This window comes from Boleophthalmus pectinirostris, unplaced genomic scaffold, assembly GCF_026225935.1.
Source record: "Boleophthalmus pectinirostris isolate CB_2022bp ecotype Guang Dong unplaced genomic scaffold, ASM2622593v1 HiC_scaffold_11, whole genome shotgun sequence".
Taxonomy (NCBI): domain Eukaryota; kingdom Metazoa; phylum Chordata; class Actinopteri; order Gobiiformes; family Gobiidae; genus Boleophthalmus; species Boleophthalmus pectinirostris.
Genome location: NW_026570994.1, coordinates 14,614,581 through 14,642,423, shown reverse-complemented (window position 1 = coordinate 14,642,423; position 27,843 = coordinate 14,614,581). Strand labels below are relative to the sequence as shown.

The 27,843-nt window shown below is 38.1% G+C and overlaps 1 protein-coding gene across 1 annotated transcript in view; it reads right to left on the bottom strand.

Annotated features, from left to right (window-relative positions):
* The window catches only part of LOC110153193 (gamma-aminobutyric acid receptor subunit gamma-3-like), a 217,846-nt gene that overhangs the window by 137,784 nt on the left and 52,219 nt on the right, over positions 1–27,843 (bottom strand). Inside the window, exon 3 of the mRNA XM_020917072.1 lies at positions 4,185–4,252. Coding sequence (XP_020772731.1) covers positions 4,185–4,252 — 68 coding nt within the window. The remainder of the gene's footprint in view (positions 1–4,184; positions 4,253–27,843) is intronic.

Here is a 27,843-nt window from a genome sequence, read left to right as displayed (position 1 = left end):
TTGCAGTGAGTTTCCAAACTGAAAAGTACATCTCAGGCCTGGTTTATTCATGGAACTCCGAAATAAACAGGATGAATATTGTAGTGCTCCTGCCTGCTCCTGCCTGTCCCTGTCAGCTCCTCTCTGCTGTTGTAGTGTATTTGATGTGCTGTACCTACATTAGTACAATTGAACACATATATAACAGCTTGTAATTACTTTGTATTTTGGGTTGGGATAATGTGTTGGTACACAGTTTTTAGATCGTACTTGAAACTGCACTGTGTAACTTCTTTTCATTGCTTTGCCTGGAATGTTCCACAGTATGACATTAAACAGCTCTACTTTATATTTATTCAATTACAGGGGTTTTTATAGCTCAAAAATACCTAGAAAAACAGGCATTCTGACTGTGAGCGGGGTAACCTCTCCACAGATCTGACCTGTAACTTGGTCTGATTTTCTCCCCATGAACATAGAAAGGTAAGGTAAAATGGACTGTTCCACCTTTTGATGTCATGAAGTGGTAGTTTTCAAGTTAACAGCTACTTTTACTAGTCAGGCTGGCACCACCTAGTGCCTCTGCTCAATTTAATTTCTCTCCAGCGACTAGGTCAGGAATCAGAATACACTAGACGGTTTGCAAGAACCTCTGAAGTTCTAGACCGCGCACCGGCCAATCAGTGAAGAGCTGTGAAGCCATGACGTCAAACTCAAGCGTCTGTCTGGGTCACTTTTATGGTACAACACAACAGTAAACAAAGCGTCGAGATTGATGTAGACGAAGACAGACATTCTGTGTTTGCAACAATTCCCGAGATCAAGGATTTAAAGCCAGAACAAAGAGAATGTTTGGAAAATTTTATCAAGGGGAAAGACATTATTGCCCTTCTTCCTACGGGATTTGGTGCAGTAAATACGTCACAACCAAATAGCAGCGATTGGTTAAATAAAAAAAAACACCCGCTTACCGTCGAGCGAACAAATCCTAATGCTGCGAGGTCAGACAGTTTCCACAATGTGAAACCAACCGATGAAGCAGCCTCACCTTTTACTGTGTGTTCAGTAGAGATTGGCAATTCTAGGTCTTTTCAACCCTGGAATCATCCAAATTATTCTAGTGAAGGTGTATGGAGTTTAAAAACACTTCCTATATTACCAGATGACATCACAAGGTGGGACAAAGTGTTTTCTGTTTGAGAGAAGAACAAGTATGTTTGTGATGCAGAAACATTACAACACAATTCAGAAAATAGCGTAATATGAGCCCTTTAAAAACACAAACATCCAGCCAGTTGTTTCCTGGCAAAGTCTGTGTTTGCTAATCCACAGGGCCCCACCAACCACTAGGGGGCCACGGAGATTAATTAGAGGAGGAAAAAGCATGGATGTATTCATGTATACAAAACGAGTCAATAAAACTTAATTAAAAAAGTGTATGAGCAGCAACGTTTTGAGGTTAAACCAATCTAGAATAAAGCAGCTTGTGTATTTCTGAAGCAGTAGTTAACACATTTTGAAGTAAAGTAAATATAGACAACAAATTATAATATTGAAACTCATTTAAACCACAAAAACTATTCTAAATATATATTTTTTAAAAGTAATAGGAGAACGAAACACATTTTAACTTAAAATATAGCCAAAAAATAACCCAAAATGTCCCAGTAGTGCAAAGAAAATGTACACACTATAAATACTGATCCCAAAAATATTGTTCCGTCTTTCATTTATTGAAGTACAAGTGGAAATTGTAATTATTGTGACATTAGTGGCATTTGTATTTTGATTTCAAGGCCAATAAACTGAAGCTATGAAGCAAAACACATGGCTACTTTGCATAATAAACACCGTCCGTAAGTTGGCTGCATGTTTTAGCATTTTTAGCATCTGCAGAGCCTCCACAGTCAATGTTCCGGGCGCTAGGTGTTAGCCGTGGCGATAAATACAAAAATGTGTCACATGAAAATGAAAGTGCGGTGATAAAACGACACTGGTGTTTTGTTTTACGATAGAGCTCAGGCCTGTTAAGGGAGATGGAGATTTTTCTGTGTAGGGAAGCAATTTGCAAAGATCCCAGAAAGATAGAAATGTCCTTGCTTTTATTGCTCCTGTCTGCTCCTGTCGGTTTCCGTAGTTCCTGCTCCTGTCTCGTCCTGCTTCCTGTCTGCTCCTGCCAGCTCCTAACTTGTGCTGATGTCTTCGTTGCACCTGCCTGCTCCTGTCTACTCCTATCTGCATTTGACTTTGCTCCTGCCTGCTCCTATATTCTCATCACTCTGCTCCTGTCGGCGTCCGTAGTTCCTGTCTACTTCTGCCTGCTCCTGTCAGATTCCATAGTTCCTGCTCCTGCCTCGTCCTGCTTGCTTCCTGTCTGCTCCTGCCGGCTCCTGTCCACTCCTCTCTATGTCTGACTTTGCTCCTGTCAACTCCTATCTGCTCCAGCTTGTTCCTGTCTACTCCTATCTTCTCTTCACTCTGCTCCTGCCTGCACCTGTCGGCTTCCGTAGTTCATGCTCCTGTCTCGTCCTGCTCCCCGTCTGCTCCTGCCTGCTCCTGTCTTCTCCAGTTTGTTCCTGTCTACTCCTGTCTTCTCTTCATTCTGCTCCTGCCAGCTCCTGTCTACTCCTATCTGCATCTGACTTTGCTCCTGTCTGCTCCTGTCTTCTCTTCACTCTGCTCTTGTCTCCTCCTGTCTAATTCCATTGCACCTGCCCCACCTGTCTGCTCCTCGCTCCTGCCTGCTCATCTCTTCTGTTCTCTCTGCTCCTACTTGCTCCTGTCTGCTCCTGCCAGCTCCTGTCTACTCCTATCAGCATCTGACTTTGCTCTTGCCCGCTCCTGTCTGCACCAGCTTGTTCCTATCTACTCCTGACTTTGCCCCTGCCTGCTCCTGCCTTCTCTTCACTGTGCCCCGTCGGGGGTTGTCTCTGCTCCTGTCTGCTTCCATTGCTCCTGCCGCACCTGTCTGCACTTTGCTCCTGCCTGCTCCTCTCTTCTCTTGCCTCTGCTCGTGTCTGCTGATTTCTGCTCCTGTTTGCTTCTCTCTTCTGTTGTTTCTACTCCTGTCTGCACCTGTCTATACCTTGCTGTTGGTTGCTCGAATATGCTCCTGTCTTCTCCTGTCTGCTCCTGCCTGCTCCTGTCTTCTTGTTTCTGCTCCTGTCTTGTCTTCTTTCTGCTCCTCTCCTCCCATTTTTCAGCTCCTGTCTGCCCCTGTCTGCTCCTGTCTGCTCCTGACTGCTCCTGTCTGCTCCTGTCTTCTTGTTTTTGCTCCTGTCTTCTTGTTTCTGCCCCTGCCTGCTCCTGTCTCCTCTCAGTAGAACATGGAGTCTCTGGTGGGTTTGGGGAATCACTCATTTGCTTAATCCAGGATGATCCGACAAAGCGCCCACACCTGCCTCTCCTGGCTCCACTCAGCCCCGCACAGACACGGAAACCAGGCCGAACCGAGCCATGAGAGACGGGGCTGGAGAAGAGGACTGCAGCAGGACTAAAGCAGGGCCAAACCCAGACTAAAGCAGGACTAAAGCAGGACTAATGCAGGACTAAAGCAGGACTAAAGCAGGGCTAAAGCAGGGCTAAAGCAGGACTAAAGCAGGACTAAAGAAGGACTGAAACAAGATTAGAGCAGGGCTAGAGCAGGACTAAACCAGGACTAAACCAGGACTAAACCAGGGCTAAACCAGGGCTAAACCAGGGCTAAACGAGGACTGAAACAGGACTGAAAGAGGACTGAAACAGGATTTCAAGCAGGACTAAACCAGGGCTAAACCAAGACTGAAACAGGACTAGAGCATGGCTAGAGCAGGTCTAAACCAGGGCTAAACCAGGACTAAGAAGAAAACTGGACTAAAGCAAGACTAAACCAAAACTAAACCAGGACTGAGCATTTCTAACACAGGACTAAACAACTAAACAAATGTAGAACTAAAGCATGACACAACCAAAACTAAAGTAGAAACCAAGACTAAACAGGACTAAAGTTGGACTAAACCAGGACTGAGCCAAAACAAAGCCAAGACTGAACCGGGATTAAACCCAGACTACAGCAGAACTATAGCAGGACTAAAGACAGAACTAAACCTGGACAAATGAAGAAACCAGGACCAAACCAGAACTACACACGGATCCAGGACTATAGATGGATTCAGGACAAAACCACAACTAAACCAGGTCTAAACCAGGTCTAAAGCAGGACTCACCATATCGATGGAGGAGACCGGGCCGATGCTGTTCACGTAGATGCCCACGTCGATCACGGTTGGCTTCACTGTAAGAAAAAAAAACACAGTGAATACTTTAACAGTGCTTTTCACATAATCATAGTTATTATCACCTATATTAAAGCTGCATTGTGTAACTTTTCTGGTGGACCAACCCTCTACCAATTGAACTACTGTCATACTGTGGAACATTCCAGGCAGAGCAATGATATCGCCATAGAAACAAGCAAGTGATGGACCCCAACCAAAAAGTCCTGGTTTCTTCATTTGTCCAGGTTTAGTTCCCTCTTTAGTAGTGCTGTGGTTCTGATGTAGTCTGGGTTTAATCCTAGTTCAGTCCTTAGTTTTGGTTTTATCATGCTTTAGTTCTATAGTTGTTTAGTTGTTTAGTCCTGCTTAGTCCTGTTTTAGTCTTGGTTTAGTCCTGCTTTAGTCCAATTTTCTTTTTAGTCCTGGTTTAAGCCTTGCTTCAGTCCTTTTTTAGTCCTTGTTTAGTTCTGGTTTAGTTTTGGTTTTGTCCTAGTTTAGTCCTGCTCTAGTTCTGTTTCAGTCCTGGTTTAGTCCGTGTTTAGCCCCGGTGTAGTCCTTGTTTAATCCTGGTTTAGCCCTGCTTTAGTCCTTGCTTAGTCCTTGTTTAGTTCTGGTTTTGTCTTGGTTTAGTCCTGCTTTAGCCCTTGTTTAGTCCTGATATAGTCCTGCTCTAGTCCTGTTTCAGTCCTGGTTTAGCCCTGCTTTAGTCCTGATTTAGTCCTTGTTTAGTCCTGCTTTAGTCCTGGTTTAGTCTTGGTTTAGTCCTGCTCGAGCCCTGCTCTAGTCCTGGTTCCATTCCAGGTAGAGCAATGATATTTCCATAGTAACAAGCAGGTGATGGACCCCAACCTAAAAGTTACACAGTGCACCTTTAAGCAGTATATTCCAGTGATGTAGTATTCTTTTTACATAATCCTATTCAGATCAGAAAAAGTCTTCAGAAACATACCAGCATAGATTTTTTTTTCTTCGGTATTTTAGATTTCATAATTGCTCACTATGTTGCCATGACGACGAGAGCAATTTCCCCCATCTATCCGTCCAACACGGCGTATGAAAAGTATGTTTTTTACTTTCCGGACATGGACATTTCGCCGCCTCATTGTGTTTTGCGTACAGTTGCCATGGCGATTAATGGTATCGCCAGACAAAGCGGGCGAGGTTGGCGAAAGCTTTTGGCACTTACTTCATAACGGTGGGTCAGTGGAGGTAAAGTGGGTAATAATGGTCCAGTATTGTTTAACAAATACTTCTCGGCTTGTCGTACTTAGGAGTCATTTGCGGTTCAAGTTCTAAAAGCTCCTGAAAAATGAAATTGTAGTTTGGTTCTCGTTAAAATCCTGGTTTAATCTGAATTTTAGGTTCATTTAATCTGTGAATTTGGGTAGTTTTGGTATGGCTTTGGTAAATACTTTCATATCTAAGTCCAATACTAAGCAAAACACATCAAAACTCAGACCAAACCAGAACTAAACCAGGACTAGAGCCGGACTAAACCAACAATATATGGACTAAACTGGATGGGCTCAAACCAGGATCGAGCAGGAGAAGTTTAGGAGCTTCCATAAAACCTTTAATGGTGTGTGTGGTTCCTTTTTATTGACTCCTTTACTTGGTCACTATCTTCTTTTTTTCTTCTTATTTGTCTCTTAGGACAGTGCTGCTCCTCTTTCCATCTGGACCTTCTCTTTCTCTCTCCTCACTGCAGTGTTTGAAACCACTACAAAGTTTTTATAGACAGTTGCTTTACAAAGATGTGTGAAACGCTCTCTAAACTAAATATTTTTACTTCTACAGCATGCCCAGAAGACACATATTTTTAGTTCTCTCTCTAAGAAGTAAGTTTGGGCATTAATGGCATTCAGGGTTGAAGTATGTTTCAACTACTACTATTATAATCTGTGTCCTTTTACAATTTATAAAAAAACATCATTACCAATTCACACACGCATTCATACACCAGTGGGAAGGTTGGTGACATGTCTTGCCAAAGGACACAACAAGAGCATTCATCTGTGGAAATTGAAATGACTGAGGCTATGTTTATATGAGGACGGTCTGAACAGAAGACACAAAAGTGGCGTTGTATCTTCACTTTTTATTCCGCGTTTAGATGAGAAAATCTGGGAAATTTGGGAGGAAATCTGCGTGCGTACGGCGACGCAAAAGTGTGTGCAATTGGACTAGGTATGTATGCCAGGTTTCAGTGTACTGTGACGTAAACGCGTACGTGACATGAGCAGATCTGACCAGAGTTTTGCGTCTTGGGCAGTGTAGACGGAAAAGTTACGGCGGAGCATATTAAACTTTTCCACTCTGGAGGGCGGTTTTTGCATTTTTAAGCCCCAAAAACGCCGTCACCTTCTAAACGAAAGGCACTTCTGATGAAATATTTAGTTGTTTTTACCTGCAAATGTGTAAACAGGCCCTTAGACAAACTTTATTGATCCCCTAGTGAAATTATTTGAACACAACAGCTCACACATCACAATATAAGATAATAACAAAGAGTGAAAATATAAATGGTGATCATAAATTCGAAATAAGTAACAAATATAGTAAGAAACTCGTGTCAGATAAGGCAGAATTATATAAATGTATATGTAATTTTTTAGGTTTTTTAATATTTCGAGAGTGGGATTTGAACCATCAACCTTCAGATCAATACACAAACCTTTTACCAACTGAGCTACTGTCAACTCAAGACTGTTCACCGTTCCTACTGTGCAGTACTTTGGTCAACTGTAGAACTAAAATAAAAAAAATGTATTCCTTGACTGATTGATTACTGAGTTAAAGGTGCATTGTGTAACTTTTCTGATGGAGGGGCCGTCATCTGCTTTTCTCCATCTTCTTCTTCATGGAGACCAAACCAGACCAAGTTACAGGTCAGATCTGTGGAGAGGCGACCCCTTTCACAATCAGAATGCCTGCTTTTCTAGGTGTTTTTGGGCTATAAAACCACACAATTGAATAAATGTAAGGTGGAGCTGTTTAATGTCATACTGTGGAACATTCCAGACAAAGCAATGACACAGTATCCATAGCAACAAGCAAGTGATGGACCCCCAACCAAAAAGTTACACAGTGCACCTTTAACGTCTGACTTAAGCACCTTGTGAATTTCTGTACTTTCTTTGGAAATAAAGATAAATAAATCTTTGTCTTTTCTCAATAATGAATTTAATTTATAATTATTAGATTTAAAAATTAGAATTAGATTTTAAAAAATTATTATATTTTTTTCAGCATTTTTTGTGACTAGTTTCAAGCATATTCACCTTTGGGCTGTTAGTAAGAATATTTTTAAAGTTAATTTCAGTGATTTTGCAGAAAGTATAATTTATGTGGCTAATTTGAATTTGTGAAACTATAATTTATTTAATATCCAGCACTAAGATATTATCATGAAATTGAATAAAACCACAATTTTTAATCAAACTGAATCAAAACTACTTTTATTTTGATGACATTTTGCAGGTCATAATATGTTTTAAAGTGCATATTTCAAACACCATACATATTGTTATTTGTACGCAAGCTAATGAGGTCAAATTCTTATCAAAATTTATTCAAAACTAGTGGAAAACTTGGAAAATATTTGTGCTTACAAGAATAAAAAAATATAACAGAAATACAGCTGCAGGAAAGATCCATGCTCCAGGCTCCATCTGCTCTCCCTGTGTGAGTCCAGGCATTTATACACAGGTCATTCCATTTCTAGATAATTACAGGTAACAACATTTATTTTGGACTTTAATAGCTATTTAATCACACTTTTTAATTTCGTGTTTTATCTGTTATTATATTTATGTAAAGCAAAAGTAATAAGGACAAACTAATTAACTTCAAAATATAAAAAAAACTACATTGAAAACTAGCTTATTCTTTAAACTATATCTCCCCCCTTCATGACTTGGTTTAGCCCAAAATGTTCAAATGGCCAAGATGAGACTCCGCCCCCTGTGTATGGAGTTTGAACTGGTCCAGGTGAGTGTGGAGCTGTGTTTGGGAAGATATTCAAGATATTCAGTGTTAAATGGAAGTAATTTATATTTTAAGTAAGATATGTTATGGATTATATGAAAAAAAGTGATTTATAATTTAATTTATTTATTTATTTTTTTTAAATGGCCTATTCAGAATAACCAACAAACTGAGTACAAGGTGAAACAGACTTGAAAAGAATTATATTATTAATGGTCTTTACCGGTGTTTCATATGGGATTTGACTGTGCAGTGCTGATGTATATGTGGAAATATAAGCCAGATGCCCTTCCACAAAGTTTCCAAATGATGTGTATTGGATTGGGACTTTAAAAGTACTTAAGATTGGCCAATTTTAGTGGTTTTAAAGTGTATAAAAATGTAGTATTTTCAATAGCCAATGGTGATATGTTTATATAGAAAAGTACACCAGATGCCCTTCCAGAAAGTTCCCTATTGATTTATATTGGGTTGGGACTTGAAGAGTAATTAAAATTGGTCAACGTTAGTGGTTTTAAGGAGTAAAAATTTAGGATTTTCAATAACCAGTGTTGATGTAATTATGTGGACCAGATGCCCTTCCCCAAAGTTCCCAAGATGTAAAAATGTATTTACAATAACCAGTGTTGGTGTAATTATCTAGATGAGTACACCAGATGCCCTCCCAGAAAGTTATCTAATAATTTATACTGGACTGGAATTCAAAGAGTACTTAAGATTGGTCAACTTTAGCAGTATTAAGGTGTAGAAATGTAGTATTTACAATAACCAATGTTGATGTGTTTATGTAGAAAAGTACACCAGATGCCCTTCCAGAAAGTTCAAAATTAATATATATCGGTTTGGGAGTTGCTGAGTGCTTTAGACCGTGAACTCTTGTGGTTAAATAAGGCATAAAAATGTAGTATTTTGAGTAGTAGTGATACGTGCGCTTTAGCCCAGTGAAATCTCCTTTTGTGTCTTGTGTTTAACCTCTGGCCTCGGCCGGTCAGGACCAGAGCGGCACAAATGAATATAAAGTAGATTAACGGTTAGAGCAGAATTTCTTAAGCCATTTGCATTGTTAAAGGTGCACTGTGTAACTTCTCTGGTGGAGGATCTATCACCTGCTCGTCTCTATGGAGAATGCCATTAAACCTTTCTATCATCATGGAGACCAAACCAGGCCAAGATACAAGTCAGATCTGCGGAGAGGCAACCGTGCACACAGTCAGAATGTCTGTTTTTGTAGGCATTTTTGAGCCATAAAACCACCTTTAATTGAATAAATGTAAAGTAGAGCTGTTTAATTTCATACTGTGGAACATTCCAGGCAGAGCAATGACATCTCCATAGAAACAAGCAGATGACAGACCCCCAACCAAAAAGTTACACAGTGCACCTTTAATATATTTTCTGTGGTACAGAAAACAGTGAAAAAGTACACAGCTTAAACAAAGCAAAAAATGTCACAAAATGGCAACAACAATGAGCATTAAAGCCACAGTATGTAACTTTTCAGCCAAAAAATTAATGTTTTGTTGTGTTCAATGCACTGAAAACGTTGAAAAACATGCAAGCTTGCATCTCCACAAACCTGACTGTCATTTGGCCTGCTTGATTCCATGGAAATGTTGTTTCTTTAAACATATAGCCTGATTCATCTGCCGGTTTGGCTTCGTGGAAACCGTCTGACCTCACAGCATTAGGATTTGTTTGCTCGATGGTAGGCGGGTACTTTTTTTATTTAACCAATTCCTGCTGTTTGGTTGTGATGTATGTAATGCACCAAATCCAAATAAGAAGAAGGGGAATAATGGGTTTCCCCTTGATAAAATTCACCAAATATTCTCTTTATTCCAGCTTTAAATTCTCGATCTGGGGAATCGTTGCCAACGCAGAATGTTTTCGTCTACATCCATCTCGACCGCTTTGTTTACTGTTGTGTTGTTCCACAAAAGGGACACAGACAGGCGCTTCAGTTTGACGTCATGGCTTCACAGCTCTTCACTGATTGGCCGGTGCACGGTCTACAACTTCCGTCTAGTGTATTCTGATTCCTGACCTAGTCGCTGGAGAGAAATGAAATTGAGCGGAGGCACTAGGTGGCACCAGCTTGGTTATAAAACATACCTGTTTCCATGGAGAATGTTTTTCAAAGTTTATATTTCCAAGGAATTGGGCAGGTGACATTGCACTTCCAGAAAGTTACATACTATAAGTAAAAAAAAAGAAAAGAAAATTGCAATTATTAGCTGAAAAAAGTCATCATAAAATACACCAGTTTCTTCTTGAGTACTACTAATTTGAAGTACTTTATTTGCACATATGATTTGGTAATTTCTACCCCTGGCTATTCAAATTAGTCACACATTAAGCTTAATCTAATCTAAGTGTTTCCTTCTATCCGATCTAATGTGTGACCCATATAATCCTTCACCCTTCGTTGCCTCGTGTGCGTTTGTCTGTGTGTGGATCAGGGCTTGGGTGCTGGATGTTCGCAGCTGTGCCATGACTCCAGGGACCTGGGAGCTCCGCATGCCCACTGACGCGCACTCGTTTTGGGGCAGAGGAGAGACGGAGGGGGGTGGTCCTGCTGGGAGGAGGATGATGTTACGCTCCACCAACCGCGCAATAAGGTACAAGCGAAAGATCGGCAAGTCTACCACAAAAAGTACTGCAGAAGGACTTAAAATATGGACTACTGGCACTTCAAATATTCAGATAAATCTTAAAAGCAAGTACTGTATTGTTAAAGGTGCACTGTGTAACTTTTTGGTTGGGAATCCTTAAGGCTGTGCAATTAATTGAATTTTGATCGCAATTTTGATTTGTGTGTCAGATGATCTTCAAACTCATAATCGAGTTGAAACCATTTAAGCTTAATAAAGTTTATTTTAGGATATTTTTTATATAAATAAGTATTTGTATTTTATTTTTAAATATAGAGATTGTAGAACAGCTGGATATATATCTTATTTTGGATACATTTATGTTTTTCTATGACTTATTTCATGTTCAAAGTATATTTTTTATTCGTTATTTTGTTTTTTGTTCATTGTCAAACTGCTCTAAGGTACATATGTTGCCTATATTTATTTTCAATTTGAAAGTTTTGCGTAAATTATCAACAAGAGATTTGGATATCATTACATCCCTATATAATCCCTATTTAATCCCAGAGCAATAACATTTCCATGGAGACAAGCATTTGATGGACCCTCTGCCAGAAAAGTTACACATTGCACCTTTAAATGATCAGTTATTACAGTAAATTATAACTATTATTTATTAACTTCTGCTGCTGCTCTTCTATACTGCAAGTACTTATTTAGTGATAATTCAGAATCATGTTATACAGAGTTATGTTTTCTGTGCAGTTTTTTCTGTTTGAGGGTCTGCCGCCATCTTGTCACCATGGAAACTCGCTTGCTATTGCTTTGCCTGGAATTATCCACAGTATGGCATTAAATTTATCTAGCTCTATGGAGACCAGATATGGAAACTCTGCTCATAATAACAATGCATGCAAGTATTTTAACAAGAAAACATCAGTGATTTAATAACTGCATTAGAGATACACATAATGCCATACTGCGGGACATTCCAGGACAACAAGTAATCATTCCATGGGGACAAAAATTAGATTAGTGCACTTTCAAATAATATAATGTAAAAATACACACACTCTTGGTAAATGGCTATATTTAGAATGACGAAAAGTCCTCAAAATGGCGTCCATGACAGGAAAAATACATGTGTCAGGAACTTGTAGATTGTAGATTTTAATCCAAGAATCTTACCCATTTTCAGTAAGTAACCAACTTGTCTTTACATAGGCAAACCTGAGCCACATGGAGAAGACTACAGAGAGAACATGCAAACTCCACTCTGGGACCTTCTGGTTATGTGGCACGAGGATGAACCACTGAACCACTGTGGCACCCACGAGAATCTACAACTACAACGATAAAACCAGAACAGAAGACTTTTCCTGATTCTTCCATGAGCTCAGGTAAGACCCACTTTTTTCCCTTGTTTATCCCGATGCTTTTGTTGATTCTGTTCATTTTGTACGCTTCAGCTCGCAAACCCTGATTTACATATATTTTTATTTTTATCTTATTCGAAACGCTGTCTCATCTTACCATATTATTTAATTTACCGTCTCGTCTATAATCCGTCAAACTCAAACTCTAAGAAAAATAGAAAAATGAATTTGAAGAATCATAGCTGTCTCGATATTTTTGTTTTTTACTTTCTGTCGTACTTTTGATTGAAAAAAAATACTTACTAAAACTTACTGAAATTCTTACTAAACTGTACCTTTTACAATTTTCATGTTCCATTTTCAGGTTCGTATTACATTAAAGGTGCTCCGTGTAACTTTTCTCATTGGTTTTTGCTTTCTTTTCTCCATGGAGATGTTATAGTTTTGCCTCGAATGTTCCACAGCCAAATTATAGGTCAGATAGAAAGTCAATAAAATAACCAGTTGTAAAGAAAAAAAAAATACAATGCGCATTTAAGCCAAATTACAGGTTAGATCTGTGGAGAGGCAACACCCATAGTGAAATCAATACCAGATAGATATGCCGTACTGTGAAACATTCCAGCCAAATCTATAACATCTCCATGGAAACAAAGACCCCATCCGCACTGGTACATGTTTGAGTCGTTCGTCCACACTTATCCGATGGAAAATAGCTCCAGAGATGGAACGGTCTGGTGCAGTCAGCCTGAAAACGTTGATACGCTGACATAGGAGCTCTAGTCGCGTCCTTATTGGACCACGTCACTGTGACTTGGTCCTTCCTGATTCGCTGGGTTTGTGACATCGGTCATGTGACGCTACTTTATGACTAATCCAATTTTATGATCTGAACCTCGTTGTTCCACAAAAAAGACATCTTCCTCTGCTTGAAATCGGCTGCTGCAACTTCAGACACGGTGCTCCACTTCCTTGTTTTTACCGTCCACGTGAAGTCGTGACGTTGTGATGACGTGACGCAGCCTAGTCATGTGACCAGCATTTCAGGATGTTTTGCGTTACTGTGTGGATAGGGAACGGACACAGAAACGACATGTCTGGATGCAAATCGTTTCCGATACGGTGATTCATTTCAGTGTAAATGTAACCAAAGAGATACCTGTTGCCAGAAAAGTTACATAGTCCACCTTTAAAGTGCATATGACTTCTGATGATTTTCAAATTTGACTTGGTGGGATAATTCCTGCTGTGGAGAAAAATCCCACACACCATCTTACTCGCAAATTGTGAGATTTATTAGGACTTATTAGGTCCTAATAAATCCTAATAAATCTCACAATTTGCAAGTAAGACGGTGTGTGGGATTTTTCTCCATGTTCTTGGGCTACTCCCTTTCCTCCAACGCACCCATCTCAAGTAATTGATGTGCGAAGTTCTCATTCTTTTATAATACCCGTTGTGAATTAAAATTATAGTTTTACACCAATTTGCAAAGAAAAGTTGAAAAATAAGTGGAAAATTACAGGAAGTAAAGTGTCACGCTGGGAGAATTCTGTCTAAAAATTTATCAAAAAATGTACACACAAGAAACACATTTTTTCCCAATATTTTAAACATTATTTCAACAAAATAAAAATCTTTCTTATATTTGTATTGGTCAAATAATAATGTGGTTGCTAAGTGAAAGTTATGCAATTCCCAAGAGTGATAATGTTATCATTTCCAACCAAAGTCAAATAAAAGGAAAATTTGAAACCTGACAAATTGGGAAAGATGTTTGAAATTTTTAGTAATATTTTAAAATCTAATCATATCTGTTTTAGTAAATTGAGAAGTCCAGCCTGTCATATCTACTTTAAATCAATTTTTTGTACTTCCACGTTAATTTTTAAAATATTTATCGTCTTACAATATTGTTCAAAACATGATTAATTTCATTGTTACCTTTGCGTTTGGCTTTTATTGCAACTCCGTGCAGATTCTGGGCTGTGATCCACCATTGGGTTTCCAAACTGGCCCCTCCATTGTCCCATTCTGTTGTGGCGCTGGCGTTAACCACCGTCTGAACAATGCGTAATCCTAATGTCAAAATTATATAGCCTCCATTCTTCTCCGTTCATTCAGAGCTCGTATCCTGATGGGAAAACTAGACTACATCCTGCCAAACCGAACAATGATTTGTGTAGAACAGTCTGCAGTCCTGAGTTATTCTCATCGAGGGAATTCTGGATCCAAAACAGTGATATGATTTAGACTTGGACAAACTTTATTGATCCACAAGGGGAATTATTTGGATGCAGCAGCTCACACATCGCAATAAATAAAATAAAGCGCAACAATATAAAGAGACCGGTTAATTATTAGGGATGGTACAAGGTCTCTTGAGATTTTTTTCCCCAGCTGTTTACATTTGGGTTGGACAAACAAAGGCGTATGTAATAATACTAGTGAGTTACATATCTTATAGTTCCAAAAAGTAATGCAAGAATGGAAACAAAATTATTAAATTGGGAAAAAAAGAAAAAATTGTGAGGCTGAAATTGGAAACTGAATCACAAAAGTATGTTAGGAATTATGTTAAAATCTCATTTTCTTGTTCTTGTGCCTTGTTTTGTGGAAATTGTCTCATCCCATCTCTAAAAGTACTACAAATATATCTCAGAAATATATAGGATGTGGTTATCTGTTACATGAGGGTGATTTGTTGTACAGCTGTAGGGAGTATTATATATTTCATAAGAGTGAGTTGTACAGTTGTAGGGAGTATTATCTGTTACATAAGGCTGAGTTGTTGTACAGTTGTAGGGAGTATTATCTCTTACATAAGGGTGCTTTGTTGTACAGTTGTAGGGAGTATTATCTGTTACATAAGCGTGCTCCTCTGTCCCTCTATAGTCTGGTGCAGTGGGTGAGTTGTTGTACAGTTGTAGGGAGTATTATCTGTCCCTCTATAGTCTAGTGCTGTGGGTGAGTTGTTGTACAGTTGTAGGGAGTATTATCTGTCCCTCTATAGTCTGGTGCAGTGGGTAAGTTGTGAGCAGTTTGTCCAGCGTCCTCAGAGTGTCCCTCACTGTGACAAACGTCTCCAGCTCAGAGTCCATCACGTGACCGGCTTTACAGCTCAGTTTGTCAATCCGTGCAGTTTAAAATCATGAAGTAAAATCGTCTGGTGGAGTTGGAGATTTGTAAAGTGGGCCAGCCTGAAGGGAAGTGTCCTTAATTTACACAGAGCTCACAGGGTAATACTGTTCGACAGTGATCTCTCTATAGTATTTGTCAGCTCCACTGCTTGTACTGTCTGTATCAAGCAGAGGTACAGCGCTGATACTGAACATTTTGCTGGATCAGGTATCGGTTCAATGATATCGGTCATGTCGATATCCTGGTCGGGCGTTTAATTGCATATAATAAGACAATTTACAGGCTGATTTTGACCTAGAACGTCTCCTAATGTTTGAACTATTATAGATATAAAGCTGTTTAGTAGTTATTTAAAGGATAAATAACAGTTACATGACACATTTTGATCTTTTGTGTAATAAGATAACTGCGTTTTAAAGAAATACTAAGTGCCATTTTACATCCTTGCATTGGTATCGGTTAATATCAAGTCAAAGTATCGGTATTGGATACTGAAAAAACTGGATCTCTACAACAGTAGTACTTAGAGTAGCCAAAAATTATACTCGAGTAAGAGTAACGTTACTTCAAAATAGAAGTGCTAAATAGTGGTCCAAGAAATTATCCAATTAAGAGTAAAAAAGTGCTTGAGAAAAGTACTACTAAGTAAGAGAAACTGTCAGGAAGTAAAATCCGATTTATAATTTGAAGTAAATTAGAAGCAATTGGATGGGTACAACATTAAATAATCTGGTATTTTCAAAGGAGAGAGAGGACCAACTAAAACCCAACTAAAATCAAATATTTAGTAGAGTAATACAGATTTGGGTCATAAAACTAGTACTTAAGTCGATGGCCCTATAGATAGTATTAGTAGCAGTTGCTGTAATATTTAAGTAATTGTATGCAAGTAGCAGGAGTAGAAATGTAAACAGATACTTTAGTAGTACTCATACAATGTAAAGTACTTGTATTTTTGCAGTAGCAGTTTGAAAAAAGTATTAGTATTTGAAGGGAGCTGTGCACAAAACCCAAATGTCCAAATCATTTCATATCGTCAACATGAAGCTTTTCACTTTTAAGTACTGTTACTTCACTAAAAATATCACTCAAGTAGGAGTAGTTGTATGCTGCTAGAAAGTACTCTGAAAACTCAAATTTCTTTAAAAAGTTACTCAAGTAAATGTAGCGAAGTACTAGCCATATCTGCTGTCAAGAAAACACACTGGAGACAATAATACTAGTTCTCAAACCTTTTTAATTCAATGCATTCATTTCCAGCCCCACACTGCGCCCATGTGACAGACCTGGTCCTTTTGTGCGTGTAATGAGGAATAATTTAACACAAAATCAAAACTTGTTATCAAGATTAGCATTTTTAGAAGCTTTTTTATACATGTGCAATCACTTGAAGTTTTTAAGAGGTAGTTGACATCGTGGCATTAGCAGAAAATACCTTGTACTTTGAAGGCGTGTTTTTGAAGTACCTGTACAATCTTTTATAACCCCAATCAAATATTTAGTAAAGTTATACACATTTAGGTACAGATATAAAACCTGTACTTGATTGATTGTCTAAGTTTTCTCTTTCATATGTTCTTGCTTACTTCAGAGTCAAAGTACAAGTAGATGGCCCATTTAGTTTTTAAAGGTCCTATATTATGCAAACTTGTCTTTCGTACCTGGAGTTGTGTTGTGTTTCGTTTCATTCACACATGTTTGAGTCCATCTGCAAAGCTCAAAATGCTCTGTTCCACCTTGGGATGTCATGAAGCTGTAGTTTTCAAGTTGTAACAGCTGATTTTTACCTTTAGTTCTGAAGATATTGACAATTCCAGGCTTGAAATCTGTTATCCAAATGATTGTAGTGGAAGTGTATGGAGTTTAAAAACACAATGGCATTGTATTACCAGTATTACTACATGACATCACAAGGTGGGACAGAGTGTTTTCAGCTTTTCAGCGTAAATATACACAGTTTGTGTGTTTAACATGTGTGAATGAAACAAAGCACAACTCCAGGTCTGTTTGTGATGAGGAAACCTCAACATCAGCAAAATCATAGTTGTATTTGAAGCAATAGTGGTAATATTGACAAGAAGTAACAAAGTAAAAGTTTTTATTCAATCTGATTTTTCTTAGATCTTAGAAAATCTGCGCAAAGTACTTTGACTTTTTACTCTTTAAGTACATTTAAATGTGTACTTTAATACTTAAGCAGACTTTTCATGTGATACTTTTACTTGTTTACTTATTTTTATTTGCTCTAGTATCTGCACTTTTACTTAAGTAACAACACTGAGTCCTTCTTCCACCACTCTGTAGCAGAAATAGAAATGTACTTTGATGTATTTTGAAGTTGCAGTACTTTTTCTTGTTCGATCTGGTTCTACTTCCATACTGCAGTAGACCAGTATCTGTGAATGGTCTTTAATCTTTCCTGTTTTGGACTGGGTTCGAGCTCAGAACAGATGCAGTAGATCTGATTTGGGCTGACACGTGTCCAAACATAACATGGAGGAATCGTATAAAGTGCGCTCATTGGGACCAAATGTTGTTCCACTAAAAATTCATGACACCATCTTTTCAGTTTCACTTCTTTTTCTAAAATTCTTTGCTCTTTTTCCGTCTCTCGGCGTGCGAAAAGATGAGCTAAAAATGGAGCAATTTTGGAAGTTTAATCTTTGATCTGAACAAGCCAGCTTCAGTGTTTGAGGAAGTAAGGAAGCGAGAAATGCCTTTTAAAAGTGCGAATGTGAATGAAGCTATTTCGGAGTCGCAAAGAGTTGAAAAGTCGGGGAGGGCATCTGGCATAATGATGTCAGACTCTTTGTGCAAACACTACTAGCTTTTTTTTTATTTATTATTTTTTACAAACTGTATTTTTATATTGTGTAGCCCCATTGACAGCATAAAGTTTCAAAGATAAAGATGCATTATGGAACTTTTCAGGTGGAGTGACTGCTGCCTGCTCGTCTCCATGGAGATGCTTGAAATGTTCCACAATATTACATTAAAGTTAGAACTGTTTTTGGAGAAAAGCAGGTATTTTTACTAGGCAAAGTAAAGTCAGATCTGTGGAGATGGCGAATCTGCTTACTGTAACAATCAGAGGTGGGACCAAGTCTTTGTTTTGCAAGTCTCAAGTAAGTCTCAGGTCTTTGACTTCAAGTCTGAGTCAAGTCCCAAGTCAAATACAGGCAAGTCCAAGTCAAGTCCAAGTCGTCTGCTTTGAGCCTCAAGTCATTTCAAGTCTTTAAACCAAAGCACCAAATATAACTTAGATTTTTGCAATTAGTTCATGTTTCCTTTTTAAATGTCTTGACAAGATCTTAGAGTGAATAATTACGGTCAGAACAGAAAGAATTTAGATTTAAAAGTGCTTCTCAAGTCTTCTCAAGTCACAGCCCTCAAGTCTGGGTCAAGTCCCAAGTCATTGACCTTCAAGTCCAAGTCGAGTCCCAAGTCTTAGTCCATTTCATCAAGTCAAGTCTCAAGTCCTAAAAGTAGTGATTCAAATCTGACTCGAGTCCAAATCACGACTTGCAAGTGTTTTTGAATGGAGTTTTTAGTTATAAAAATAATCCAATCCAACATAATTCAAATAAATAAAGATGTCCATGTCTCAAGAACAATGCGGAAAAACAGATAATAAATATATAAAAACAAAAAAACAAAACAAGGGCCCCAAACTCAAGTTCGCCTAGGGCCGCCAAATCGCTAACTCCGCCACTGCTCAAATCTGCAAAATAAATCTACCTACGGGTATGAGTAAAGAAACCTATCCTAACCTAAACTACACAGATCCCTTATGGGTTTGTGGTCAAAAAAGGGCATGTAGTAAATTTTAATTGCATCATTTGAGGAAAATAATCAAAATTGGACTACATATCGGCTCAAATATCGACAAAACTCATCAGCTATTTGTTGTTCTGTATTCTAAACAGTATGATGGTATCGTTATCGCCATCAGCTATGGAAAAAACCCACATCAGTCAATCTTTATTTTGTATTTGGAACCATAAAGAAGTATTGTAGTATTGTAGTATTGCAGTATTGTAATCTGTGCTCAGTTGGCAAGATTGGTAGACAGGATTTCTGTTCTATTTTCTGCTCGTATCACAAATGCACCACACACAGACACACACTCCCACACTCCCCTGCAGCTCCGTACCCCTCTGACCACTTATCGTCCATATGGTCCCCGTCCGGCAGCAGCAGTGGGCTTTGAGACGCTACACCGAGCATTAGCATGTCGGCTAACAGCTGAAAACAAGGCATTACCGTGTCAGAGCGCTGGGACGTTGAGACTGCCTCGGAGGTGTACAAACTGTCAAACTGTTGTTGAATATCTGAAGAATGTATCGCTAATTATCTTTCAGAATTGGTAATAAGCCAAATAATGAATCATCACTGACTCACTGAAAAGTAAATAAAAGTAAGCGAAACACGGTGGCAGAGTGGTTAGGGCTTTTGTTTCAGAATGAGGAGCTTGTGGGTTTGAATTTAAATTGTAGGGAGTGGATGACTGAATTAAAGTAATGAGTATTTATTTTAGTTTTTTATAACCCTAATGTTTAATAGGCTGTAGTCACCTGCAATTATCAGTGGAAAATGTGTGGAAGATTAAGTATTAATCAGTGAAGGGGTCCCACAAGGGTCAAGTTTAGGAGCTTTAAAGCATTAATTCAGAATATGAAAAAAAAAAAAGCATTTATTTTTTATTATTTTGCTAAATTATGATGGTACTCTTTTGTATGGGAAAAAAAAACTAAAATAAAATAATATTCCTATTTAATCACAATAATATGTTAGTATACTAGTATTAGAAAAAGGTTTCTTTCTTTTTTTTCTTTTTTTTGCTGTTATGTTAAACCAGTATGAACCAGTATGAACATTTGGATACATTTGAGTTTCTTTTTTTGCTTGGACAACTCCGTTTTTGAGTTTTATATTTTAAGTTAACAGCCGGTCGTTGAAGGGGTCCCACAAAGATCAACTTTAGGACCATTAAAGTTTTAATTCAGAATATGAAAAAAGCTGATCAATACAAAACAAACAAAAAAACAAAAAACATATATGCAAATTTTCATACATTTGGCTGTCTTTATTTATTTGGTTGAATAATTAAGTTTTCAAATTTTTTAAGTTAACAGTTGGTGTAAAGTCACTCTTATATGATATGATTTAACTCAAAGTTCACAGATTCGTTGCTTGAATCTGTTGCATTTGTCTGGATTAGTCCACACACAATATATATGTACAAATACATACAGTCAATGATCTCTGCACAGCCTCACATTGGACTTCAATATATGTTTCTGTTCCTTCCCGTTGCTTTGCTGCTGCAGATCGGTGGCTTGAGGTTAACGGCAAATTATTTTTCCCCCTGCTGAAGTCACAGCTATAGATCACGCAGGCCTGTCTAATCCATCAGAGCAGATATCCAGCGGACTCTCTGGGCCTATGTCATACACTGTAATCACACATCATGTCCCCACTGCCTTGTTAGCATGAAGCCCCCCAGCCCACTGTGTCTTTGGACGGGGTTAGCGTGAAAAGCTAACGCATGCTAACACTGACATGTCACAGAGAATTAGAAGGAGAATGTTCTGACCCATATTTATTTTATTGATCTACAAGGGACTCACACATCACAGTATATTATAATAAAGGACAAAAATATAAATTATGTTATTATGTTAATAACAGTAATAATGTTTGACAGGACAGAAGATTATTGTTGTCGTACAGTTGTAGGGAACATTATCTATTACATAAGGGTGAGGTGTACAGTTGTAGGGAGTATTATCTGTTTCTTAAGGGTGAGTTGTTGTATGGTTATAGGGAGTATTATATGGGTAAGTTGTTGTACTGTTGTAGGGAGTATTATCTGTTTCTTAAGGGTGAGTTGTTGTATGGTTATAGGGAGTATTATCAATTACATACAGGTGAGTTGTTGTACAGTTGTAGGGAGTATTATATATTACATAAGGATGAGTTGTACAGTTGTAGGGAGTATTATCTGGTACATAAGGGTGAGCTGTACAGTTGTAGGGAGCATTATCTATTTCATAAGGATGAGTTGTACAGTTGTAGGGAGTATTATCTGGTACATAAGGGTGAGCTGTACAGTTATAGGGAGCATTATCTATTTCATAAGGATGAGTTGTACAGTTGTAGGGAGTATTATCTGGTACATAAGGGTGAGCTGTATAGTTGTAGGGAGTATTATCTGGTACATAAGGGTGAGCTGTACAGTTGTAGGGAGTATTATATGGGTAAGTTGTTGTACTGTTGTAGGGAGCATTTTCTGTTACATAATTTTCAAACCTATTCCATGATGTAAGACATTTAAGACTAGGGGTGTGCAAAAATATTGACATTTCGATATATCGTGATACTAAATTTCAAGATGCAGTATTATTATCGTGGACTGCTGTATTGATACATCAACAAGATAATTTTTAGGTATAATTTCACAGCTTTTTCATACAATTTTGATACTCATTTATGGAAAACACTTTGCATATTCACTCTACTGATGATTAAAATAGACCTTTTTCTTATTAACTTTGCACAAGAAGTGGTTTAACAAAGAAATACTGTTGCTAAAATGTATTTGGTTCTTAAAAAAATGCACAATCAAATCACAAAAATGTCAAATAGATATCGATTATTGTATGTATTGCCATATCTTGACAATATCATATTGTACATGCATTTTATATTTACATTTGTATCCTTATTTTTATATACTTATTTATTATGAACCAGATATTATGTGTTCTTAATACAAATTGAATTGAATGTCTATGGACTGGAGATTACATTAACCAAACTTGTGTTATGGCCAATACTTTTTGTCAAGGGACCCGATTTAGTGAAGCAAAAGTTATAATCAAACTTGAAGTATGAGTTTGAATAAAGGATAATTTAATAATTCCAGTTGTTCTAAACTAGTGAGTCAAGTGAGTCTCTTAAATTTTGAAATCCTTGTTTGGACAAGTGTTTGGAACAATCTTGCATCAGAGGAAATTGCTCGTTTTTGCAGTGGATTGCGCTAGCTATATTTTTAACAGATGTTTGGTTGATTGCTTTAATCATAGCCAAAACTGAAATTTTGACGTTTGAGAAGTCTGTGTAATGTTCAGCAAAGTCTAATCTTCAAAGGCTCTGCAAGATTTCATTTAAAGGTGCTATATTATCCAAAACTGAATTTAAGTTGTATAAGCATAACTGGAGTTGTGTTTTGTTTCATTCACACGTGTTTGAGGAACTGTTTATTATTAGTTTGTCTACATCTCCAAAGCTTGAAACGTTCTGTTCCACCTTGTGATGTCATGGAGTGGTAGTTCTCAAGTTAACAGCTACATTTTTCTTTTTGTTCAATAGAGATCGGAAATTCCAGAGCTGAAATTATCCAAATGATTCTGGTGAAGATTTATGGTACTGTTTATAAACACAGTGGAGCACTTCCTGTATTACCACATGACATCACAAAGTGGAACCGAGCATTTTCTGTTTGTGACAAGGAAACAACATTATAACATAGATCAGAAAATAGCGTAATATGGGCCCTTTAATACACAAGATAAGAATACATTTTGACAATATTTAAAAAACAAAATATCCTCATAAAATGTCATCAGGAAGTGCACATTGGCATGCTAGTTGCCGTTTGCTTTACCAATTCCACATTAGCCAAAGTTGCACTATATAAGCTAGAAGTTATGTAAAAAAATGGCCTCAACACTGCAGCAAAAGTAAAAAAAAATGTGGTCCCAGAACCTTCCCAGCCTCCCTGACCTTGCGGCGTTTAGATGAATGGCATTTCCTGATGCGGGCAGAGATGGAGAGGTCAAAGGTCACGGCATGAATTATGAAAAAGAACGCTTCCGACATAATTTAAGGGTGAAAAAAACGGCGAGCCTTGGACCGGGGCAGAATCCCGAGGTCGTCAGCTGGAGTCATACAGCGCCACAGGACTCAAATTTCACATAAATACAAACTGACAAGGGGAATATCTGTGCCGTGCCCGTAGTGGCGCCCCCTAGGGATGGACGCAAATGGGGCAGGCTGCGTTTCTCTATTCCACAGCTCTGTCTCCCTGTGGGGCATTGACTGAAGCTTGTCACATATATCACACTAGCCGGGCAAAATGACATGATCTTTTGACTGCTACAGAGAGCTGAAGGGTTCATCTTGCGCTATTTTCAGATCCACGTTCTCCTCTCAAACAGAAAATACTCTGTTCCACCTTGTGATGTCATGCAGTAATAAAGGAAGTGCTCAGTTGGTTTTAAAACTCCATACATCTTCACTAGATGGATCATTTCAACCCTGGAATTGTCAATCTCTGCTGAACTAATTTTTAGTTTTTGTTTTTTTCACAAATGTTTTTATTAAGATTTTACATATTGAAACATAAAATTACATTATACAAAAATTAAACAATTAAATAAAATAATTACATACATTTAGACCCTCCCCCCACCCTAAAACACACAGTTCACTCACTTGAATTATGATTTCTTCATCTCAAAATTCTTTACAACGCGCAAAAAGGGCAACCAAATTTCTTTAAAGTCCTCAAGTTGAAATTGTATCTTTTAAATGCAAGACCCCAGGAAGATTAGCTGGCTCTTGGGTACAGCTAATGGGGATCCTAATAAACAAACATAAACAGATCAACAGAGCATTTTGAGCTTTGGAGGTGTAAACAGACTAATAATGCGGGATTACTTAAAACATGTGTGAATTAAACAAAACTCCAAGAATGTTTTTGATGATGTAACAACACTACAACGTGGCTTAAAGCTCACAAGAGTCAATTTTGCGTAATATAGGACCTTTAATAGAAGTATAAATTGCATAAATTGCATATTGGCATTCCTCTGCATCGCACCAAATGGAACTAATGCAGCAATTTATTGTCTATTATCAATAAATGAAATGAAATGGAAGCTATAAGCAGACAGAGCTCACAGACACGACTTAAGGCCTGTTTGATAATGTCCAAAATATATTCACAATTTGGCGTGTATTAGTTAAGGGTCAGTGGTACCTTCCAAACCTCGACTGTCTAAAAGAAGTGGACTAAGAGAGTGTGACGTCGCCCACAGCGTTCAGCACCACTCAGATTAGGTTACAGGAGCGAATCTGGAGCCAGACTCTGTTATGAATAGGATTTTTTTGATGGACAAAATAGCGACAAAAAAAAAAAATCAGGATTATGTTGAATGGGTTAATACAAACATTTTAAGACCAAAATCACGAGGCTCATTGCAGCAGCTACAGACAGAGGGGCTTCAAGATCCCGGTGGATCTTGGAGTCAGGGTCAGAAGGAGCAAGAAGAGCCTCCTGGCGCACTTCCTATTTGCCACGCGGCGGCTGGTGTGTTAGCTGTGTCCACTCAGATATACCGTCTATGCTTCCAAATGAGTTACAAAGTTCTTCCCATATCTTGCAAAGGAATCTGTATTGTATTAAGTTTGTATAGCGGCCCTATCTTGCAATACAACAATACAATGCCCAATTCAGTTATAATGTTCCTCATCAAAAACATACCTGCAGTTGTGTTTTGCTTCATTCGCACATGTTTAAAGGGACAGTCTGGAATTGTGAGCATAGGACCTCATTTCTTAGTTTGCCAGAGTGTTGGAGACGTGTGGAGACACTTTTTAAAAATATTTCATCCAGTCGTGGTGTTCGCAGAAATCGCTGGTGCTAGGCTAGTGCATGTCAATGGCCATAGTTAGCCTGCCAGTAAAAGCAGTCTTACCCACTCCACAAAACATCAGAAGCAAAACAATTATTACGCCAGACTGTCGATGTAAATGTCTGTGTCGATAGAATAATGTTTGAAATAAAACTAACCTTGCATCGCATGAATCGTCGCATGTTGAGGGACTATTTTCTCAGCAGCAGCAGAATTTTACTTGCGGGTTAGATAGGTGCTAGGTGATATCAGTCGGCCACTGCCAAGCTTTCTATCAGGAAGTACAACTCGCTGCTGCTGCTCAGACATAAATCCTTCAAATGCAATATTGGTTTTACTTCTAAAATTATTCAATGGACGCAGATATTTACATCGACAGTCTGGTGTAATAATTGTTTTGCTTCGGGTGTTTTGTGGAGTGGGTAAGACTGTTTTTAGTGGCAGGATAACTATGGCCATTGACATGCACTAGCCTAGCCCCAGTGACCTCTGCAAATACAAGGACTGGATGGAATATTTAAAAAAGTGTCTCCACACGTCTCCAACACTCTGGCTCACAAGGAAATGAAGCCCTATGTCCAAAATTCCAGTCTGTCCCTTTAACACACAAATCCTGTATATTTAGTTTGAGTTTTTCTCTCAAACAGAAAACACTCTGTTCCACCTTGTGATGTCATGTGGTAATACAGGAAGTGCCTCACTGTGTTTTTAAACTCCATACACCTTCACTAGAATCATTTGGATGATTTCAGCCCTGTAACTGCTGATCTCTACTGAACTAAAAGGTAAAAATAGCTGTAAACTTAAACCACTGCTTCATAACATCACAAAGTCGAACAGAACATTTTGAGCTTTGGAGATGTAGACAGACCAATAACGAAGGATTTCTCAAACAAAACACAACTCCAGGTATGTTTTTGATTTGATTATAACATGGCTAAAAGCTCACGAGTCGATTTTGCGTAATATAAGCCCTTTAATGCTTTTTTATTGAGTCTTTGTCTATTTCCCTATTTCGCAATGATACAAAATATGTCCTCCAAATAAAACCAAATGGCTTTTCATTCAAATCCAATCTGTATCTTTGGAGAAATTTATTGTGAAACTCCTTTATTTCACTTTTGACTTGTTTTACACTGGGATATTCAAATTTCCATGATTTGAAAGCCTTCGCCGTCTCACCAACTCCTCGAATCTGGGAGTGCGGTTGGCGTACATCTCCAATCAGCAACGCTTCAATCACAATTTGGGGGAATTTTTCTATTAAAATTCAAAACAGAAATTGGGAAAGCGCATTCAGCGGGTTGGGAAATTTGCATAATATTTGAGAAAATGTCAGGAAACGCCGCACTCCATCCACTCTTCCTAGCTGAATGTTTTCGAGACTTAATGGCCATTGGCAGCATCATTTCAATTAAGAGCTTTTTATTTATTTCTTGACAAAAAGCTCCTTCCTCTTACGTAGATTATACTTGGCAGTTCCTCTTTCTCACTGTGGCGTGGTCTGGGTCAATGCGACGATTTCCGACTGGCTCTGAGATGTTTAATAACTAAATGGCGTATAGTGGGAATGGTGAACAAAAGACATCCGGTTTACTGGAACTCAAGAAGCAAAAGAGTCTGTAAAGAGTTTGTAAATAAGGAAAGGACTGAGAATTCAAAACTTTAGGCCGTGTAAACTATGACAGGACCGCAGCTGCTCTGGCCAGGATAAAACGCACAAGAGAACCTCTATTAAAACGTGATGAAAATGAGAAAATTGTCAGATATTTTTCATAATTGTAGTCGATTTCACGTGAGTGGCAGAGAGATTGGGGCTTCCATTGTCCAGATTTTGTGTGGTGATTGAATTGGTCAAAGTGAAATTACCCTTATTAAAGATCCTATATTATATGAAATTATCTTTTGTGAGTTTTAAGTCATGTTAAAATGTTAGTTTCTTTATCAAAAACAGACCTGGAGTTGTGTTTTGTTTCATTCACACAGGTTTAACAAACAAACCCTGGATGTTTGCCAATCTCTACTCAACTAAAGGTAAAAGGTAGCAGCTATTAACTGGAAAATGACCACTTCATGACATCACAAGGTGGAACATTTTGAGCTTTGGAATTGTAGACAGACTAATAATGAAGGGTTACTCAAATGTGTGAATGAAGTAGTGGTGGGACCAAATCATTTTGCAAGTCTCAAGTAAGTCTCAAGTCCAAGTCAAGTCGCAAGTCCAAGTCAAGTATAGAGTCACTGGCCCATAAGTCCAAGTCAAGTCCAAGTCTTCTGCTTTGATCTTCAAGTCATTTAAAGTCTTTAAAGCAAAAAAGTACCAAATATAGCTTAGACTTTCTATTTATATGACTTGTACTTAAATAGTCACAGTATAGTCATGAGTATTTATATAAGAGTTGTAGAATTTTTTTTTTTTCTATGAGGTAACAGCATTTTAACATGACTTAAAACTCACAAGCAGAGGTGGGCACTTGCAAGTCGTGACTTAGACTTGAGTCACTATTTTTAGGACTTGAGACTTGACTTGATAAAATGGACTAAGACTGTGGACTCGACTTGACTCGGACTTGAGGCCTGTGACTTGAGAAGATTTGAGAAGCACTTTTAAGTCTGAATTCTTTCTAGTCTGACAGTCATGATTCACACTAAGATCTTGTCAAGACATTTAAAAAGGAAACATTTGCATTTCTACAACACGTATATACTCTAAAAATACTCATATATAAATAAACTTTGGCTTTATAAGTGCAGTTTAGTTTACAAATTGTCAGTCATAAATTGCAAAAATCTAATCTATATTTGGCAC